We start from the raw sequence: 22,898 nt of genomic DNA, 5'->3' as shown, positions 1-22,898 counted from the left end.
AATGCAGCATTCAGTGTAAGTGTAGTGTATTGTACTTTACATACAAGTTTATGTGGCATTATATTTTATCCCATCTACAGTATCATGGCTGAAAAGATTAAATGAAAGGGCAGAGAGAAGACCCCAGCATTGCCAAAACATGACCAAAAGCTCTCAGAGTCATGATTAAATGAATCTAAAATACAGGAACATGTTGTTTAAGCACCTTCAGCATATTTTCCACACCCCAAACATCAAATGGAAGCCCTCTCTAGCTGCTCTACTTTGGCATACAGGACAGTATTTATCAGAAGTGTGTATAACTCACCGGTCCTTCACCGGTCAGTGCAAGGCTGACAAACAATGACAGATAAACCGTGCAGGCTTCATTCTGCAGCTGCTATATGGCTGACAGCCCCTGAAATGGATTACTAATGGATCATATGGAGCAAAAAAGACATACTTCGCAAGGGGACGGGGGGACGGGGTCTCTGTTTGACTAGAGAAAGAGGAAAGAGAGAGAGAAATAACAATAAAGGGTAATTGGGAGAGAGGAAAGAGGACATAGTGGTTGGTAGGGAGGGGCAGGAATGAAAGAATAGTGCAACAGAGACGAAAACGGAAGAAAAATGAATAGGAAACCCCGAGAAAGTGACACTTTTGAAAGACTCAAGAGGCACTTCGGATGGACGGTGCAGTGCTGTGAACGCTCAGCTTGGTGGCCCTTGGGAGGAATGATCCGCTGGGATGGAGAGGAGCGGTTGGGGATATTTTCCTCCAACCTGCCCGACAAGACAGACAGCAAACACACACACTGATGCCTCTGAGGTAATACCACACACAGCAAGCGCAGACACCGCAGCGCTCGGAAAGTGTCATTAATGTCATGACTGTGCTTCATTTCCTGTCAGATCAAAGGTGGCGTGGGAACTGCATCCTCAAGGCCAAACACGGATTCAAAGACAGAAAACAGGAGCATACAGTATGAACGTTTTATACACACACACACACACACACACACACACACACACACACACACACACACACACCTCTGTGTCCCTGTGTGTTTCACGCTGTGCTACTTTGTAGATTGCGCTGACGCAGCCAAACGGCCATCACACGGGAGCATCAGCAGTGTAATGATCTAACTCCTGCAGACGAAAGTTGCCCACAGCTCATTTACAAATCCTCCTCCCCTGGTGTCCCTGGTACCACACAGACAGGATGCTATTACCATTATTATTAACCATCTCAAATACTCCACAGCAAAGATTTAAATGCAATATTGTGACTAGATCAATTTCTGGATATGATTTGCATTAATGCAGCCCATTATTAAAAGCATATGTTTTTATATTAATGTCTAACATCCCAGACAGTCATTGGTTTCCATTCAATTCAGTATGCTATGAAGATGTAACTCGTTATTGTCATGACATAATGATTATGCCGTGTGCTATAATGCAGTTGCCAGAAAGAACCATTCTGCCAGCTCTCCCTGGTGGTGCGTTTAAGGACACTCCAAGATTCAGTATTTGAGAGCTGGCTGCATACTAGCATTGTATTTGTGAACCCTGTTGTTGGAAATTAAAACCCCGAAGACAAGAAAACAAGCACACAAGAACACTGTGAAAATAATTTTAATTTAGTAATTTCTAGCATTAAAAAGGCTACAGCTTGGCAGCCAAATCAAAATCTTCCTGGAAGCTAGCAAATATTTTAATGCCAAAACTGTTAACAGCAGTCACGGTAAGCAGTTCTTCCTTAATTGGATTTAACCAGCAAACAAACTAGCATTGTTTAAAGGCAAAACACACTGCAAACATTTCCATCTTATCAATATTGTGTCCACTATTGAGTTCTAAAAGACTTTCTTTAAGAAACAACAAATCAATCACCTCCTTTAAGATTGTGATAGAATGAACTGTCTTTTTAATTATTTTACGGCAACATGCCTCATACTCTCTTCTTTTAAAATACTTTTATTTGTAGAGAAATAGTCAAATATGTTTATACCGGAATTTGGTTAAAAATATATTTCTGGCACAGTCACATATTTTTCACTTGTTTTAAGAAAACATGATATTTACGACCATGATATGTCATATGAAAAAATTAAAATGAAAGAATTGTACCAGAAAAAAACATCTTTTCATAGAGAGGAACTTGGATTAGAAAACTGTGTCCTTTTACTGTGAGACACTTTGAAATATTGCAGTCCCTCTGTTGCGTTCCACATACACCAGTCTACGAACCTACATCATAACCATCGTCTGCTTTTCAGTCTTTTCACAAACTGCATTCAGGAGTCCAAACATAGGAAATGAACTCATTTCACAAACACCATCTACCATTCCATCAAATTATTTTCTATTTCTATTGTTCAAATAAAGTTCTTCTTTTCCAGGCAGCTCTGCTCTAAGCACACACATCTCTGCAGCCACAAAAAAAGCAATATTCTCGGTTGATTTTTTTTTCCCATTCCCTTCGGTTTATATCTGAGAGTAATTCTTCACACACATACAGGAAGGTGCATTTGTTGTGAGCCCAGTCATGGCCTCTCGATGTTCTGTAATGACTGTATGGATTCAAAACAAATAAAAAGCGCTGAGTTCATTTGTTAAGGACTGTGACTTAAAATGTGTGTCCTTGGTTTTTACTTGCAATTGTGGAATTGAGTTGTTTGTGACTTCTGAAGTAGGTGAGAATGACAAATAGATGTTCTGTATATGTGAAGATAGAGGCAGAGAGCTTGTCAATGAGTTTCATTGACAGCTGGTTCAAATGGATGAACATCCATAGAGATGAAACATGGGTGGGGATCTTGATTTATGACTGGGGCAAATGTGAAAAATAATAACACATCATTGTTTTGCTATAATAGTGGCTGTGTATGAGTGTCAGCAAGATCCTCAGATTGGCAGCATTTGTTAAAATGAAGTTTAAGCCTTCACAGTTAGGACTTCAAAAGGTGGAATCCACCCAAAAATACCAACACACATGTATACCAACAACTTGAATCAGCCCAAGAACATCTTTATAGGTTCCCCATTTGTATATAAATGTTTTCCAACTACATTTAGCTTATAACAATTTGCTATAATATGTGTATCACGACCCATGAAGTTGAAGAATGTGCATCTGGTGTTTCCACAGCAATGGAATTTCTAAATGTTGGAATATGTGAGGCAACAGCATGCAAACAAAGAGAGAACATTCAAACTCCATCCAAAACAGCTGAGAACTCAATGTGCTTCCATGTTGCTGTGCCAGGGCTGGGGGATTAGCATTTGGTTCCATGGTCTGTTAAATATGATATTGTGCAGAATAACTGGAACGATGATGCAGTCCCACCCACTCGCCAGACAGAAAGTTGGTACTGGACAAGTTCCATGTTCGATGACAATGCTATGCCCCTGACATTTAATTAATTAGTCCTATAATATCGGCACATGGCAACCACAGTTTGGTCGAGGTTGTATTTGGTGTTATGGACACATCATGGTTATGGCTGCCAAAAAACGATGTTTAAGGTATGGACAGATTAAAGTTTGAGTACAATTACTCCGATTCTCTACTGGGCAAGTCTGTGCTGCGTTCCGGTTTTGTTTCGTCCTCCACTACGCGCCATACAGTTTACTGGGAGCGTCTCAGAAGCGGAGCGTCTTACTGCCCGACTCGCAGATTTTATGTCTCTACAACTGTGTTAGAGAACAATCGTGTTTATTAACTAGTATCTACCTTCTACTCCAATGACTGGATAGTCTCACTGTTTCACTTCCTGCCCGGCTGTCCGAACGGCTAGCGACCCATGTGAAAATAGACCTGCCGCGTGTCTTTAGCGGAGCAGAGAGCTGCTTCATGCACGCTTCTGGGACGCGCCATGGCGCGGCTGGTGGAATATCAAGCATTGACTTGAATGGCAGCGCAAAACGAACCTAGGGGTTAATAACAGATGTGTACCCACTCGATCGCTCTCTGGGACATGTTTTCATGCTAATCGAAAACGAGAACGTGACTGTTTTCATAATTTCTCTTTTTAATAAACTGTCTGTACACTTACAATGTTCTCAATGCTTCGGTTAACGTTGAAGGACCCTCATTATGCTACCGTTGAAGTGTGGTGATATTTTGAGCCCTTTTAGTGGTATGATAAGCAATTTGTTTTTACTTTCCCTGTGCCCCGAATACTAGCATTGTAAGCTAATCAGAAATAAAACCAATACCGCATTCTCACAATGTTTCCTGATTTAGGAACAATGTAAAGAACTTAAAGTGACTATACGTAACTTTTTAATGTTTCTGAAGCTCTGTCATTTTTCATACAATGGTCTTAAATGACCTGTAACAGCAGACGAGACTAACAGTGAAAAGAACGCAAATTTTATATAATTTTTAGTCATGCCTCTGCCCGGGTTCGATTTTTTTACCGCACAGTCACAGAATGATTTGCGGCAGGTAGACGGCGCTACAGTCACACATTCTGACGGGTCATAGATTTATTTGCAACAACAGAAAAAAAGTATAGTATCCAGCTTTTTGAGCCATGTAAAAGGAATCAGGGATTTCTTTATATAGGCCTGACTGTATTTTAATGTTATTTTAGAAGTTATCTGTTGTAGTAATGACTGATACTGGGGCAGGGCCATCACAGGAAAGAAGGAAATTAAACGAAAAACAACTAAAAGCTAAAAAGGGAAAGGGAAAATGACATTGGGCGATAACGCGAGTCACGCTCGGTCTGGCTATCAACAGATTACGGAGGAGACAAATACGGGATTGTAAATTATTCAAAACCCATCCCAAATTGGCCCTTAGGTATGTGATATGTCTATTTCATTCATAAAATAACTTTACAATGCGCGATGTGGTTGTACGTCAGTAGCCAACATTAAATTGTCCCCCTTCCATTTAGCGCAGACGTTTACCTTTTACTCCGTGTTTGTGGTGGCTTAATATATTCTTATCCCTGTAATGTTACTTGTGTAAAGCGTCAGTGGGTTTCATGAAATGCACTATATGAATCTAAGTTATTATTACCATTGGTTGCTACAACAATCTCTTAATGCTTTGGCTCCTGACACAGCACAGCACCATAAAGAAAAGACCTTTACGACAGCAGGTGTTACCACGCTTTTGTCCAAAGCGGCCGCTGGAATCAACACTAACTGAAAGTTACATATAGCCACTTTAAAAAATAGCAAAGCTCTGTTTTAGTACGGTTTAGTATAGCACTCAAAATGTATAGTTTTGACTAGTTTTGGAAACGCACACCCGTTTATGCATATTAATTGAATATTGGTCAAACTCTTCTATACCATGCAACAGTTGTCTAACATGTTTATGTAGATTGTATTTGATTTATATTTTGTAAAAATGCTGCCTTTTTGGCAAGGTCTATTTTGAAAATGGAAAAGGAATTGAAAGTTGGATGTTGGAACCTTTACTTCACCTTGCTACATAAAGACTACACAACTTCCTGTGCATGGTATTGAACTTTGGAATCACACACTGCAGAATCATGCAATTAATCAAAGTAATTTAGGGTTTCTGGGATGCTTTGCATTCATGCTTTTTGGCATATAAAGAAACAACAGTATGCTCTTTGGCCTGATGGCAACACTACGGTTCAATTTCCAGCCTCAAACAGAATGAGACCTCCAGGTTATGGTCTGGTTTCTGCCAAAAGTACCTGCTGGTAAATTCAGACAGCATAACAAGGTTTAAGCATGGACAAGCTACTCAACGCAATCTATTTCAGCCGAGATACAGAGATGTTCGGTCCACACAACCGCGACCTGAGCCAAGGTTGCTGATGTAATGTTACGCTTCAGTGGGCTAACTCCGTCCAACAGGACACAGGGTCGAAGAGGCGAGCAATGAGAAAAAAAGGAAGTAGATCGGAAGAGGAAGCAAAGGGGTGGTGATGATCGGGGGCTTGGTTTTATTGAGGGGCTCTCAACAGGTCAGTGCAAAGAAAAGGAAGGCAATTCCAGTTTGTGAAGAGATCTGGAAACAACCCCGACTCAGTAATGGATGGAAGGACAAATATAGACTGGCCAACACAGAAGCTCTACAGCAACAAAACGCAATTTGTTAACGCTAACAGTATGTCAGTAAGTGCTATTACACAGCGTGAGCCTACTTGAGAATCATTTTAACAAGAACAGAATGAGAGACGCTTCTGAATAATGTGATTGAATGATTGCTGTATTATTTCTAAGACCAAGTGGACTCTTACCTGCAAGGCTTTAACCTTTATTTCATGTGCTCACTAGCAGCCATAATAGCAGAGTGTAATCACAAACGTGAAGCTCTGCTTCAAGGGAACCAAATTAAGGAGAGGCAGATGAGTCTAATTTAGATGTTTATGATGTGTAATTACTAAAATATGGCTCAGTTAGACAACAAAAAAGAGGAGTGAAGGGTGGAGAGGAATAATTAAGCTTCAAAAATAGCACAAGCAGACTGGGAGTATGCATAGGCTGAAAGCAATACCTGCATCTACCAATAAACAAATATGAGTAGAGAGAAAGACAAAGAGCGCAACACATTCAGATTTAAAGCAAGAAATCTGAAAACCCAAGTGGACTTTGGATCATGAGAAAACCTCTGCAGTATACAACACTGCAGATTGTAGACATCCAGTATTTTCCACATGCTCCACAAGCAGTGACTAACGAAATCCACTATTAAATCTCTTTATACAATTTCAACATCTTGTTTTTTTTTCTGACGCCCTGCATTAATAATGCACAATCACACTCCTCTCTATCACAGATACAATACAGAACTGCCATGTTTAACTCCGAGCAACCTGACAATCAGAGACGTGCCATTTCCTATTTTTAACACACCCCTCAACTGCAGCGGTAAACTGCAACATCAAAAAAACATGTCAGAGTGCCCCTTAGATTTCAGCGTTAAAGGTTGGAGCGGTTAAAAGCGTTTCAGACAGAGACACCTGGCAGAATGGATCCATCTGAAAAAGCCAAGTTTTGAAGCGACAAAAGTAAAGTGGTGGTTGTTCTCAGAAAAGTGCAGAAATAACAGCACCCAGACATGCTTTGTTCAGCTGTGGATTGTTGTTTGTTGATGTGGAAACCGCTGTTTCCATCACCAAGGAAACTCAGCCCTCTGTAGTGTGTCTTGTGGAATAATGATCAGTTTGTTTAGGCGCTAAAATTAATGCAAAGACTATTATCGACATCATTATCGGATAAAGAAATATATAGGTATTTATCCTGCTACTATCCAACATATACATCTATATATTCTGCCACCATTGTGTTGCCTCCATTTGCACAGACTCAAAGCAGAACGCTAAGCTAAAATCAGCAGCGGTTAGGGAGTCACGAAGGAAGATGTCCAGACAGATGAGTGGTCTGGTGTCTGGTGAAAATAGGTTAGCCTGGTCTGAAAACTTTGGAAGATGATGCCACCTGAGCCACTCTGTTGCGTCATGGGTCTGCAGTACATTTGTAATATCCAGTGCATTCCAGGAGTGTTTTGTCCATTAACCTGCCTCATTTATCTCTAAACGAGGCTGCAACTAACATTTATCGACAATTATTGATTATTCTGTCAATTATGTTCTATCAATGTATGGTTTTGTCTGTAAAATATCAGCCAATCTAATTTTCCCAGAGATAACATCCTTAAATTCCTTGTTGGATCCAATCAACAGTGCAAAACCCAAAGATGTTCAGATTACTATCATATATGACAAAAAAAAGCAGAAAATCATCACATTTCAGAAGCCGAAAGAGAGAATGGTTGAAAAATTAAAAAAAATGCTCATTTACCAAAATAGTTGCCAAATCATTTTCTGTCAACAACTAATCAATTAACAGACTAATGGTTTCAACTCTTCATGCCATTCTATTAGTCATTTCCTACATTTCCCAGAAGCCTCCCAGCAACCTCCAGTGGAAATGTTAACTAGTAATCAGCTGTGATGTGTTACGGTGTGTGTAGATAAAGAGAGCAACAGTAGAAACAATGGCACTGTACTATAAAAGCAAGTAGTGTCAAGATGTCAAAATGACATAATTTGAACAACAATGAAACTTTACAGCTGTTAATATTCTGAAACTTTAGTGTAGATACGTTATTTTACATACTGCTTTCTACTGATCCTGCTATGTGCAATAGTTGTTGCTAAATTAACTGCATTTAATTAGTATTTTTATTCAAAGCACTTTACAGTTTGCCTCTCATTCCCACACCATACACACTCACACACCGATGGCTGCGAGTTACCATGCATAGCTCTGGCCTAACCATTGGGAGCTGGGGATCGTCAACACTGCAATGAGTGGACGACCCGTCATACATACCTGCAGAGCCACAGCTGCCCAGCGCTGTTATAATACTGATACTCTTGTGTAGGCTTCCTCTCAATAGGGACTTTTGGAAGGGTTGAAAACTTGTATATGTGAAATGCTAAATATGACTCAATCACATGGAGATGTACATTAAAGGCATGTGGAATTATTAATGTGTGTAATCTTACCACCCAAGCTTAGTCAAAACGTCTTTTGGCTGCAAATGCAAAATGCTAATTTGCTACTGCTGGTATGTTCTTATTTTTCAGTGGCACACAGTCATTTTGAAGAGATGTGTTGTTTGTTCACACAGAGCCGATACAGCTCTGGGACAGGTGATGAAATCAACCTGAAAGTGTTAAATAGATTCAAATGCATGTATTCTTTAACACTGAGGTTTTTGATTTGCATGTTAGAATATTGAATGTACTGCCAGTGAAGAAGTCTGTGTCTCAGCGCCTTTAATAATTCATTTCTTGATGTCTGCTGTGACCCACTGACAATGCAGACATGACTAATAGGTGCCTATAGATAACTACTGCAGTTTACTAGTCTGTTTCAGTGGATCTTATCTTTAACGAAAAGCCTTTACATAATAATGAGAGCATAAGTTATTACCAAAGACCTTAAACTCTGCCAGTGTTATTACGACTTCCTCCATTTGACTCAGTGGCCATGAGGCAGGGAGTCCATTGTACTGATCAGGCCTCTGCTGTGATCCTCCACCCTGAGCAGGCTGGGTCACACCCTCTCTTTATTGTCTTTCAGATACACTTTTCATCTTTTATTATATAAAACACTATTCAATGATCCGCTTCTGGTTTTGATCAAGTGTCTCTGTTGGCCCCTTTTGCCTTTAAGGCAAATGCTTTATCTTGTCTGTCACTGTCCCTTCCTCTCTTCGTCCCTCTGTCTCGGTACTTTCCTTTCATCATCCCTCATCCCCTGTAACATTGATTTAACCTCACTTTGTATGACTGGCCTTCAGTCCCCTCAGACCCTGCTTCTGGAATGATACGTTTCAGCCTTCTCACTGGCAACCTTGGAAATGAGAAACCTCACTCTGAGACGGGAACAGGACAGCCTCTAGTGGCACACCGGTGGCACTTCAAGTGATGCTTTTTTCTCTCAAACCTCAAATGCAGCTGAGAAATACTGACTGATGTTAACATTCCCATAATACAATGCTAAATTTCATATGCAAGCGAGCTGTTTCCATTCATTTCAAAGTGTATTTTCAACATTTAAAAACAAAGGAACTATAAGAAGTCTATTTTTGGTTCCCCGGAGCTCAATATGCTTGAAAGATTAGCTTTGATTTACTGTAATATGCTATAACTTAGAGGAGTACACTGTGTCAAATCAATTGAAACAGACTTCCATATCAATTTTGAGAAAAAAAACATCAATACACACAGGGGCCACATCTAAAGCTCGAAAACCAAACCTGCAGAAGTAAACCCCCGGAGCGAACAACTTTGTAAAGTCATAAAGAAGCTGACTTGACTCCCTTGGGAGGATTTTTAACAAACACCACAATGATGCATGACCAAATTGCATCACACTGTATGAAACCGTTAATTCCCATGTTAAGATTAGTTTGATGTCCCACCATTCACACTTTGATGTAAACCACATGCTTGTTGTTTACCAGCAGGGATGCTTGAGTTATTTGCCTCTCTGGTGTTTCCTCCCTAATCTTAGAAATACCGCATCCAGTCATAAATAATGACTAAATCAGCACTCTGGTTTTCTGACCCATAAAAGTGAAACGCAGCACTGCCTGTGCATGTGTGTGTGTGCATTTGTGTACAGCTATGTGCATGTGTCAGAGAGACAGGTAAGGGGGAAGAGCTCCGCTTAAAACCCAGAAGGGGAGCATTTTCATGACTGTCTCCCCATCCTCCCGCTCCTCCTCTGTTGTCTGCCTCTCCCTACAGTGGAAATGCCTCCTGAAAAGGCAGGATGTGAATTCATTTTACGCTGAGATGAAGTTAGTAATGCCCACCATCTGTTATCGTCAGTGAGCTGCCAGAACAGCAGCGGCAACACAAAGAGGAATGTAGCACCAGTTAGAGAGTTGCAGACGTCAACAGTGAGACACATGATGCCACCGTGGTATTGATGGATGGCCTTTTTCCAGGAGTTATCTATAGCCTATGCTCCTTTTACTGAGCATTTGTTTCTGTATTTCTGCAAAACATGAGTTCTAAGAGGCATGAATTACGTCTACGGATAGGAAAGAGTGCAAAAATGTTGTTGTTGTTGTTTTGGTAGCATTCAGGGAAGACAAATTTGATCCAAAATGCCATTATTTTGCAAATCCCTTCAGTGAGAGGTACGGGATTATCTTATGATGCTAACCCTCCCCTCTGCGGATATTTAGTCATTGCTAGATGGAGATTTATGGAGGAAGCAGAGGGAATACTGTCTGCCTTATTTTTAATTATAGAGTCCATTTTCTGCATCTGCACTTTGTGACATTTTGTTTAACGTAACGTAACGTGTAAAAAGCATTACAAAACTATTTCTGTACTTTGCTATACATTATGGATATATGCATGCACACACCTTTATATATATAATTACTTTGACACAAACACATTAAAATCATCTTCGGTCTCTGTTCCATCATGTGTCCTCCTTTTGCCTGCTGTGATTGGGCTTCGTATGAGGATGCCGAGTTAGCTACGTACAGTTTCCCCCCGCCCTTAATGTGTTTGTGTGATTTGGTTGGCAAGAGCTTCCGGAGGATAAATAAACCATAATGTCATTTTACACACCGCTAGCTGCATAATTCATCACAGGGAAAATGGTGCACATGCAAGCTCGTCATGTTTCATCAACATTAAGTGTTCAAGGATTTGTTGATGAAGGAGAAATGACCTAGATGGAGAAACAGAGCTGGGGGTCAAAGAGGCTTGTCGCTGAAGATTTAGACTATGACAGTAATCAGGTAAAAGCTCAATGCTGTTATTGTTGACGGGAGACGAGAGGAAACAATTGCATTTGCTGTTTTCTGACTGGACAAGTATAACAGTTATTCCCTCGACCCTCAATCAACCCTCTATTTGTTTTCTTTGTAAGGAGATAATGCAGGAATCTGAAAGCATTTACCATGCACACACACACACACACACACACACACACACACACACACACACACCCCTTCCCATTCCAACCTGAATCAAGTGCGTAGACTGATGACTATCCCTCAAGTACCAATATTGATCACTCACTTACCATTTACTAATCAACACGTATACAGCAACACCTGGCAAACACTGTGTCTGTAATCAGATAGTATAAGACAAGTAGTAGTTGTTCTAAACTGATTAATACGCACACACACACACACACACACACACACCTTCCCATGCCAACCTGAATCGAGTGCGTAGACTGATGACTCTATCCCTCAGGTACCAATATTGATCACTCCCTTACCATTTACTAATCAACACGTATACAGCAACACCTGGCAAACACAGTTTCTGTAATCAGATAGTATAAGACAAGTAGTAGTTGATTGTTCTAAACTGATTAAGACTTTGCTAGGAAGAAAAGTCAGACAGCAGCTACCTTTATAGGCATACAGTCACAAGGTTGTTTGCCATATTCTGGTTAAAGGCTTGCTTGGATTGAGCTGACTACATGAAATTTTTACTTTATTAAGTTGAAAAAGTTCTGTATGCTCTCTCTCTGGCAATACCAAGTATAAAACATTTACTTTAAGGGAGCAAAAAAAAAAGCAAAGGCGCTATTTCAGATAGCAAACAACATATGATTGTGTCTTCTGTTTAGGCCGTTACCTCCGAACGAAACTGGTCACAAGACGAAATGCATCAGAATCTGGGTGGCTACAGCCAAATTAGCAGCTCTGTGAGGCTGTACTTTGGCACAGCGGTGCTTTGAGCTAAATACTTATGTCAGCATGCTCAAATGCTCACAATGACAATGCTAACATGCTGATGTTTAGCAGGTTTAAAGTTTGTCACGTTCACTTATTTTGGTGTGTTAGCATGCTATTTGCTAATCAGCACTTAACACAAAGTACAGCTGAGGCTGATGGGAATGTCATTAGTTTTGCAGGTATTTGGTTATAAACCAAAGTATTGGACAAATTACACATTTTGACCTACTGATGGTGCTAGATGAAACGTTAGGGGATCTCTAAATGGATTACAAGTGAGCAGGACATGAATGTCTGTAGCATATGTCATGGCAATCCATAGTTGTCGAGACTAAAAAACTAAAATGTTAACTTCACGGAGCTAGAAGAAAAGTGAAATGATCACAAAGTCAGTAGGAACTAGAGCTGTCAATCTTCCTCAATAATACCATTTGAATTCCATTAGATTTTTTTTTTATATTCGAATAATATTCAAATATTTAATGCTTACTTGCAGCCTGTTAAAGAATATGTACTATACTACTCAGGCTTATGCATTGTCAGTGCCACTATATACTATAAGCATGTGGTTGTTGTTACACATTCTGTCCACTAGAGGGATTTCTAACGTCAGCCTAGCCTTGAGGGGACCTGCACGCAATTTTGTTTACATTCATTTTCCACAACGAGCACACAGCGACAAACACAAATCAACAGAGAACTCTGTAATGAAACATTATCTAACAAGTGTAGTGAAGCAGCTCTGTTGTAAAGGCTAACAGTGCTCGTTTAGCACAATGACATCATGTTAGAAAGTACAGCCGAAATGATTTGTCATAAACTAGGTAAGTAACAAACGATGCTAACTGCAGTAATAACCAAGCCAAACCGTGTGGTCACTACTGTTTTAGTGATTTAAAAGCAACCTGTTTCTTGCAGATTGTCACGTTACTGAGAATACAGCTATTAGAACATAATATATGAGGTTGAAGCTAACTCTGACAGCTGTGAGGGCAGCTAACATTACCTTTAGCTGTCTCCATGAAGCTCCCAGCTATGCTAACGTTACTATACCTCGCGACGCAGTTAGAAAACAAGAACGAGCTAACTAATGTTAACATAAGCACTTTGGCTCGGTGGATGTCGATTTTAAAGTCATGTTAAAACTATTTGCCGTCCTTTGTTACGATTTCCAGCTGCAGCCTGTCACTCCCCCTTGTACTAAGTTAACTCGGTACGTAACGTTAGCTCCGTAATGTTGTACTAATGTTACTCGGTACGTAACGTTAGCTTAGACCTCACAATGCCTGGTTTTTCTCACTCCCGCTAAGTTATTGTTCATAAGACGTGACATGAGTGACACATGCAGGTAGGCCAAGGCGAGAAGAGGGAGATTAGCAAACGTTTGCCAACATATTTATAAATAAAAGTCACATTTGCATAGTAATTTAGTTTCCTAAAACCAGAGTAAGATGTTTATCAGGGTATAACCAGGTTACCATATGCCACTGCTAACTTTGGACAATGGTGCAATACACACTGCACTAGTTTTTCCCCAGACTGTAGTGCCAAGTACATCACTTCATTAAGGGGATATGAGTAGTTACTAAATTAGTCATTTGTCAGTAGCATGCCAAAGCATTAAACAATTACACAAATGCATGTATCACTTACAGTAGAGTGTGTTTACTCACACTGCAGGATACACTGTTATGTCACAATGCACTCATAGCAAATAGTGCACAAGAACCAAACTGAAGCGATTAGATCCGATGGAAAACAATGAATGTGAAGCAAAGTGCTTAAAGTTAATGAAAAACAAAGTGGGTTGCTGGAGAAGGAAGAAAAAGTAAATACAGCATCTTATTATTTAACTGAAACACAGAATATCACTTAGTCTCTAAATAAATTTACAGAATTGACTCTACAGTAGGCTTGTAAATTGGAAAGAAAATACATACTAATATTAGTATAATTTACTAATGGTGATGGCAATTAAAACAGACTAATCCAGTTAAATAATACACATTTGTACTGTACTAGTTCTGGATACATACTACTGTGCGGGTTGCTGCAAAAAGACAATCATCTCTCGATGCAAATCGTAGGTCTGGCTGCTAATGATAGCACTGTTAGAAAAGAGCCATCACTATGCTATCTTTTGAGAGCAATATAGAAAAACATTAAAATGATAAGCATAGGACAATATAAGAAACCATGAAGTTGTTATCTGCCCATTGAGGGGGAAAATTATTCCCATGGCTTATTCAAAGGCCTATTATACCCCAAAATAACCTATATATCAGCTGACAGTGAATAAGGATATAAAAGCATATTCTACTATATATGTACTTATTCTCTTTTCTTCATCATTATAATTTTGTGTTATAATAAACCCAACTCTGACATCGGCCAGCTTATTAAAAGGGCGTTTCAGGGCTCGGCTGTCTCATAATCCATACAGAGAAAAATATCTTCTTTTCATCTGTGTGCATTTGTGCGAGTGTGTGTGTTTGATAGAGCGATAAAGCAAAAAGGAGAAAGGGTATGTATGCATTAATGTGGAGCGGTGGATGTATTTTTCATTTTTTTCATTTTCCTTCTTAATACAGAGTGCAGGCACAAAGCCATTAGACCGCAGAAAATGTGAGATGAGTTGAGAAAGTGTAAAAAAAGTAGAACTGTGGGAAAACGTGACTCAAATCACACATCACACAAAAACACACTCACCTCTCTGTGTGTAAGAGCTCTGACTCTTAGTATTTCTAGCCTGATATCTCCTGAGTCCCATTACGATTGTGCTGATCGTACCAGATCGACAAAGACAGACAGAACAGAGATGTTTACTTGTGTAATGGGGTCTGTGGAGAAAAACTAAATCACACCACAGGGACAAGGCTTTTATGGTAGAAGTAAAGATCCATTTCTGCTTTTGTCTGTATTTTTTCGCTGGTCTAAATGCCATTGGAGAGGATATCTAGTTAATGAAGCTGAAATGTGAGACGTCATGTACTTTTTGCTTTAGAAATTAAGCAGCTGAGGAAAGCAGAGGCTGAAGTGGGGACCTAAAGGCTTTACATAATATCACTATCTAGATAGATAGAGTGGAACTGGACCAAATGAGGGTGTGACTCTTCACAATATTATACATTTAAGCCCTCACATTCCCACTGAACTGTGAAAGTCAGCTGATAAAATGTCAGTGGATCCCAAATGAACCCAAGTACCCAGAGTGGATGCTGATAACATGGGCTTGCAGACTGAAAGCTTTGGGGGAAATCAGATGTTTGATAAGATTGTAATGAGTTGTTTCAGCAGTCAGAATCATCATCGGAAAGGATTTCAGACTAAGATCACTATCACATGTATTGACAGAGAAGGATTTAGCAGGCAATGGAGAATGAGTCAAGCTCATTCAAACAAAGGCAATAATGAGTTGTTTTAAATGCTTAGTCTTTTTGACAGACACTAATTCCTCTGTTTGGAGGCCCATATGTAGAACAAACACTGATCAGTAACCTATTATATTGTTGGACTTTAAGCAATCTTATATGATAATAGGGCTTAAAGAATTGGGAGATTTTCCTGCCAGATATTGCGATTACATATTGCACCTTCTACGATCTACTACATCGCCTTCGCCATGTAAGGCTATGGGAAATAGTCTTTTGGGCCAGCGGGCATCACGTGATGTTGCAATTCCACTTTTTAGCCGCTATGTTCAATTTGCTTCAAAGTCTGGCACACTTCCCGGTGAGCATCCAGGGATCGGACATTGAGGTAGCGGAGAGCTACAAATTCCTGGGTGTTCACCTAAACAATAATCTGAACTGGACTGATAACACCCTTGCACTTTACAAGAAGGGCCAGAGTCGCCTCCATCTGCTGAGGAGACTCAGGTCCTTTGGAGTGTGCAGGACTCTCCTCAGGACTTTTTTACGACTCTGTGGTGGCCTCTCCCATCCTTTATGCTGTGGTCTGCTGGAGAGGGGGCAGCTCGGACAGGGACAGGAGCAGACTCAGACTGATCAGGAGAGCAAGCTCTGTCCTGGACTGTCCTCCGTACTCCATAGAGGAGGTGGGGGAGAGAAGGATGTTAGCTAAGCTGACATCCATCATGGACAACACCTCTCACCCCCTACATGACACTGTGGGGTCCCTGAGCAGCTCCTTCAGCAGCAGACCGATACACCCACGGTGTAAGAAGGAGAGGTACCGCGAGGTACCGGTCGTTCAACACCTGCACCACCAGATAATGTTGTAGTTTTCTGTTCCTGTTTCAATTACCCACCACTCACCATGGCTCTATGTATATCTTTATTGTTATTATCTGTATTTATATTTTTCCTTTCCGAGTACTTACTTTTTCAATATTAATTATAGTATGGTCACACTTCAATATCATTTATATTATGGTTAATTACTTTTGCTATGTTATTTGATTACATATTATTCAATCTAATTTCACGTCAATTACTTACTTATGTTACAATATTTTTCGTACTATGGCCACCTCACTTTACTTTATTTTACAATACTTTTTATATAATGCCACTTTACATTCATTCAGTACTTTTTGCACATTGTCTGTTGTTTGCCTGTTGTTTGTTTGTTTGTTTGTTGGTTTGTTTTTATTGTGGAAAAACTGCTGCTGTAACAAGTGATTTTCCCCATTGTGGGATGAATAAAGTATTATCTAATCTAATCTAATCTAAGGGCCGGACACAATGATGGTGCCTCTGCAAAATAGCCTCGGGAAGGAACTTGTTTTGGTGGAACGTGTACGTTCAAAAGTTGTTTTAGTCGTGCAACAGACAACTCCGATTGGACAGATAGTCTAGCTAGCTGTCTGGATTTACCCTGCAGAGATCTGAGGAGCAGTTAACCATAGTCATCAGAAATCCACCGGAGTTTAAAATGCCAACACAAAGAAAGCGGAAGGCGACGGACATCCGGCCAAAATGAGGAACATCAGACGGAATTTCCGGCGGCACCTGAACAATCCCGGATATTAAACGTCATCGATATAGACAACATAATGGCCATCAAATGAAGTAGAACAAAAAGGTATCAAATGAAGTACTCTATTAGTATCGGTTTCACTTTAAGGGTACTGGTATTGGTACTGGTATTGGTACCTTAATTTCACGATACCCAGTACTAACCCACATTATATCTGATCCTGAATTAGCTAAATGTATGAACTGCAAATATGACTGTAATATTGGAGGGAAACTGCACAGCAGAACAAAAAGGTGGCAGGTGCTGACGGTATGACTGGAAAGAGAAGGGTTGGAAATAGAAAAGGTGTTGAGACCATGGAGCTAACAATTAAGGTATTTAACTGACACTTTTGTCCAGAGACACTAAGAATGAGTGGAATGAAGCCAACATCTCAAGCAAGCATTAATCAGTGATACAATATGATAACAGAAAATGTGCTGCAGTAAGGATTTTGTTGCAAAATGAGATAAAAGAATGCTAATTTGGCATTCTAATCTTGTCCGTTACTATCCGTGACAGATAAGTGCTGTATGGAGTAATGCTGTAAGGAGGGAGTAGCAGCTGAAGAGAACAGGGTGGATAAAGTTCTGAAGTGGCAGAGCAGGGCTGTGCCGTGGCCCTATAGGGAGGGAGGCTGAGTCAGTGGATGAGCTCTTCATCCCAGTGGGCTTTAGTTCTCATCCACACAGCATGATGTAAATGTCACCGACACCAGACTGTCATTAAAGCCACACAGCTGGATAGGTGCCAAAGCTTGGATTGACATTAAAAACGAAAGAGTACTAGGCGGGATAAGAGTGCTATATAGATACAGTACGTATTGTATATATTAAGTGGGTAGAGCGTGGTAAAAGCATTTTAAAAACTGCACCGGGGAAACAATGGAACAGAGGTTATATTATCACATCCTTGCCCTGCAATAATCACTGCACAGACCTGTATTCAAAACTTTTTATATCTGACAAAGCTCTTCTTTCAGCCCCCGCCACGCTCTCAGGTCGACAAATAGGGACCATATATCACTGTTTGTATTGATTTCAGATCATGTTGGAGTTCTCTGCACCACCAAACAGAAAGACAGGACCACCGGTCAATAAATCAACCTCATGTTATATTCATGTGCACCTCAACCAGTTTTACCTGCTGCACCGTACTGTACACGGCACTAGAGTTTGCAACACAATCTAGCATGCAATAGCTGATACACAAATATTTAGGAAGAGAGCACTTAAAACATGAAAGCACACAAATATATATAGAAATATAATGCTTATGTGGAGGTTAGTAATGTAAGAACGTGCTGAAAAAAACAACGTCCTTATGATTATTATTACACCTGAGGTATTTACACAGTAGTTTTCCCTGACAAGTGATTAACATTTTATCTGCCCTAATTTTGCCTTTTATGCATTAAATGAGAACTCCGGGCAATTTTTACGTTAATCTTGATCGCTAGAAGTATGTGAGTACTGTCGATAGCAAAAAAAAACAAGCCGAATCGGTGCTAGCAATATGGAGCTGCTGCAGCTAATGCCGAGAGCTCCCACTTAGCTAAAACGGCAGTTTTGGGGGCATATCATAAAGAGTGCCTTTGTGCCTCTTTAACAGACACAAAATGCAATTAAAATGTCTGTGCAACATGAACAGGGCCCTTACATGACAACAAGATGTGTTTTCAACTCAGACATTGTTTAAATTCACCTACCCTGTTAGCTGCTAGCTGCCGGCTGGGATGAGTGAGTGTGTTCAGCCAGGCTTCGGTAATAATCATCAAGCAGCGGTTCTGTGTGTATTTGTAGCATATATATCCATTTTGTGTGCGATCCATCTGGCGTTAATAGTAGTCTCTGCAGTGGCGAACTGTGGGTTAGTTGCCTTAGCCAGGCTAGCAGGGCCGACCGTCATCCTTCTAATTCCTCCCCGCCTGCCGCGGCTCGTTTTTTTTTTGCTATCGACAGTACTCTTATACTTACAGAGATAAAGATTAATGTCAAAATTGCTCGGAGTTCTCCTTTAATGAGAGAGTGCAACGTTTGAAAAGACAAAGAGTTCTATCTCATTATTTGAAGTTTGGCCATGTTTAACATGAAAATCCGACATTATAACATTGTAGATATGACAAAAAATACGGAAAAGCATAATAGGTCCACTTTAAAAGGAACTGAAGGGGCAGCCTCTAGCTCACCCAGTAAGAGCATTCATGTTGGCTGAGTCCTGCAGCAGCGCAGGGTTCAAATCCGACCTGCTGTCCTTTGCTGCGTGTCATTCCCCATCTCTCTCTCCCCCTTTCATATCTATCCACTTTCTAATAAAGGGAAAAGCCCCAAAAAACAATCTTAAAAAAACCTCAAAACTGCAACTTGCAACCACTGCAGTTACTAGTTTTTACTTCATGAAAAGCTTATTTTTACCATGCAAGACAGCTGGCTTGCTAATGTTAATCACACAGCTCAGTTCACTGTCTTTTTGTACAGTATCACATAGTATTGTTTGAGTATAATGTCCATGGAGAATGCAGTTACTTTACCTAGAGAAAAGAGTAAACTAGTCCCTCTTCACCCCCCGCATAAAAAATATATAGTTCAATTAATACATTCTTAATACACGCACATACAGCAGCATGTTGGAGGTGTGATTTGTCTTTGAAATGGAGGCAAAATGATCAACATTTGAACTCAAAATGGCCATACATGTATGTTTTATAAATGACATTGCCATCACACTCAGCCCAGTGCCTAAACATAACAATAAGCATTTTCAAGGGCAAGCTCTCAAACCAGTCCAACTTTGAAGTGAGTGTATGCCTGTTAATATCCTCCTTATCATGTTCCTCTTCCAAAGTGTTTTCACTTGCCTGTCATATGTGCAAAAGCAGTAGGCAAACAACCTTTTGAAGTGGTTGGAGTGCTACAGCAAAATATCTCATAACTGGAACTCTACAAGTTTTTGTCATCTTTCTGGATTAGTCCTTTCAGTTTTGGTTTGAACAATGTCAAGCACCTGATGTCACACAAACCGTGTCTCATGAATGACAACTTAATAATCCAACAAAGCAGTCCACAGTGTTATTCCTTGCACCATGATGGGCAAATGGAGCAAGGACCCGAGCTTTTCTAGACAAAATATAGTAGAAGCTAATTTTGGGGGCAAAAAAAACCAGACCAGAAGAGTGGATAGGAGAGGGATAGTAGCATCCATCTATCTGAAATCTACCTGATCTAGAAATTGCATCCATCCATCCATCCATCCATTATCTATTACCCCTTTACAGCCAATCCCAGCTGACAGTGAAAGTGGGGCAGGGAACACCCAGGATAAGTCACCAGGCAATTAACTATGATAGGATTGTGACAACCTATATTTAAATAACTTGGTGCTTGGTGGTTGTGGACTTCAGGAGGGGGAGGAGGAAGATCCAACCAACACCAATCACCATCAGGGGCACTGAGGTGGAGTTGGTGGCCAACCACAGGTACCTCGGTGTGCAGCTTGACAGCAAGCTGGACTGGAAGAGCCATATGGAGGCGGTGTACCGTAAGGGACAAAGCCGACTCTATTTTTTAAGGAGGCTAAGGTCATTTAATATATGCCAACCTTTGCTCTCTAGTGTCTATCACACAGTGGTGGCCAGTGCTCTGGTTTTTACTGTGGCCAGTTGGGGAGACGGCGTCCGCACAGCAGACAGAAACAGAGTGGACAAGCTCATCAAGAAGGCCGGCTCGGTGGTCGGGGCTGAACTAGACGGTCCAGCAGGTGGCAGGGGCCAGAACATTAAATAAACTAGGATCAATACTGACACCCACTTCACCTCCTAAAAGGTGATAAACAGCAGCACCTTCAGTCAAAGACTGATTGCACCAATGTGCAAGTCGGAGCGGTATAGGAAGTCCATCATACCAGCTGCTATACAACTCTATAATGCACAAAAATAACTTTCCCTTATTTATATTTTTGTATTTTAACTTATTGGTATGGATATATTTGAGTAAATGTGTGGTGTTATGTCTGTCTTGAAGCTGCTGTGACACTGTAATTTCCTGCAAAGGATTAATAAAAGGTTCGATCTATCTATCTTATCTCTCTCACTATTTTGAGCAATAAAAGAGAGCTTTCCTGTATAGCAGTTTTGCTACTAGGATGTGAAGACTTTGAACCTCAATATCTCAGTTTGCAGATCTGAATCTTATAATTCAAAGTCACACAAGCACAGTAAATACAACTGATAGTAATGATAGCAAAGAAGGGGGATTTCAAAATTGAAAATGTATTCGCAGGAACGACAATAGAGTGTTTAATAATCCTGGAGTAAACACACAAATAAAAACAGCCCCCTGCATTGCCGAATTAATGTTTCAGCACCATGGAGAGCGACAACAGCGGGCAGAGCCAGAGTGAGTCACTGTTTTAGGACCACGGACAGCGACGCGAGTCTGCACGTCCTCCCTGAATACTTGGATACGTTTCAGGCTCAGGCAGGTGCTTTAGACGACCAGACATGGATTACAACACCGCCATTGTAAAGAGCGAAGGTGACCCTGGTGAAATTTATGGAAATCCATTCACAAACAGATCATCTGGGGTAAACAAACAGTTTTACAGTGCAATTTGACAACAAGAATGGTGGGGACTTCTGCCGACAGTGAACACAAACTGAGCATGTTTGGAGAAAATAAAAACACACACAAGAGATAATTATCCTGAGAATACCGGGGATTTGGTAGGCTGAGTGTTATATTCAAACATCAGTTCCACTCATTTTCAGGTAGATTTAGGGATTAAAAACAACATCGTGGCACATCATTTACATCTAACATGTAGTGTTAACATATGCACGTATTGTAATATGTATGAAGTGACCAGACAGCGCGAGAGACGTAACTGACGCGTAATGTATTGACAGGCAAGCCAACCAATTGATGCAATGCCGCACAAGTTTGACAACTTTGCCTTTAAAAAGCGCCGGGGGAGTTGTAATTAACAGCAAAATGGCATTTAGTAGACACATTCTTTTATTGGCTTTTAAAAATCAATGTATCGAGTACTGTGTAAAAACTATGTGAAAATGGCCCGAGCATGTAGTAAGTGATGACAGGGCAAGTTTCTTACATCCTCGTCCTCGCTGTGCTGTCGATACTGAAGCAGGGGTCGCTGGCTCTCCACCGCCCTCTCCCCCTCGACACCTTGCCCGAGGAGATGGCTCGCTTCTGGAGGGTTAGGGAAGGATTTGTTTGTGTTGATCTTGCCGGTGAATCTCTGATACAGGGACGCCATTTCGACTCTTTGTCAAGATGAAGTTGGCGAGTCTCTGTTCTCAGTCAATACATGCAAAAAAAAAGAGTCCAAGTTACAGGAGGTCAATGAGGAATGGCTGAGGTAATTCGATTAGACGATGTTCTAGTTCAGTTCAGAAAAAAAATCATTCCAAGCTGTGTTTAGGATTCACTGCACGTACTTTCAGGCTCAATGGTCGGGTCTCACCGACGCTGCAGCAACGCGGTTTCCAGACTTTTCTAACTTGATGCAAAAACAAACGGGTGCGGGTTACAGGAGACCGAATAAAGCTATCATGATCCGGACCCGAAAGACGGGGAAGCAAGCATCAGCGATATCCCGTCTTCTCTCTTTCCCTCCCTTGAGGTAGAAAAGAAAGTGACCGCTGACAAACGTTCAGGGACTAATAGGTCTTTGCCTTACAA

At 40.6% G+C, this 22,898-nt stretch overlaps 1 protein-coding gene across 1 annotated transcript in view; it reads right to left on the bottom strand.

Annotated features, from left to right (window-relative positions):
* Positions 1-22,473, bottom strand: part of dpp6a (dipeptidyl-peptidase 6a) — a 168,034-nt gene extending 145,561 nt beyond the window's left edge. Inside the window, exon 1 of the mRNA XM_078280445.1 lies at positions 22,309-22,473. Coding sequence (XP_078136571.1) covers positions 22,309-22,473 — 165 coding nt within the window. The remainder of the gene's footprint in view (positions 1-22,308) is intronic.
* Positions 22,474-22,898: the final 425 nt, after the last annotated feature.

Source organism: Sander vitreus, chromosome 22 (assembly GCF_031162955.1).
Source record: "Sander vitreus isolate 19-12246 chromosome 22, sanVit1, whole genome shotgun sequence".
In the NCBI taxonomy this organism is placed as follows: Eukaryota; Metazoa; Chordata; class Actinopteri; order Perciformes; family Percidae; genus Sander; species Sander vitreus.
This window is presented reverse-complemented; position numbering and strand designations above follow the sequence as displayed.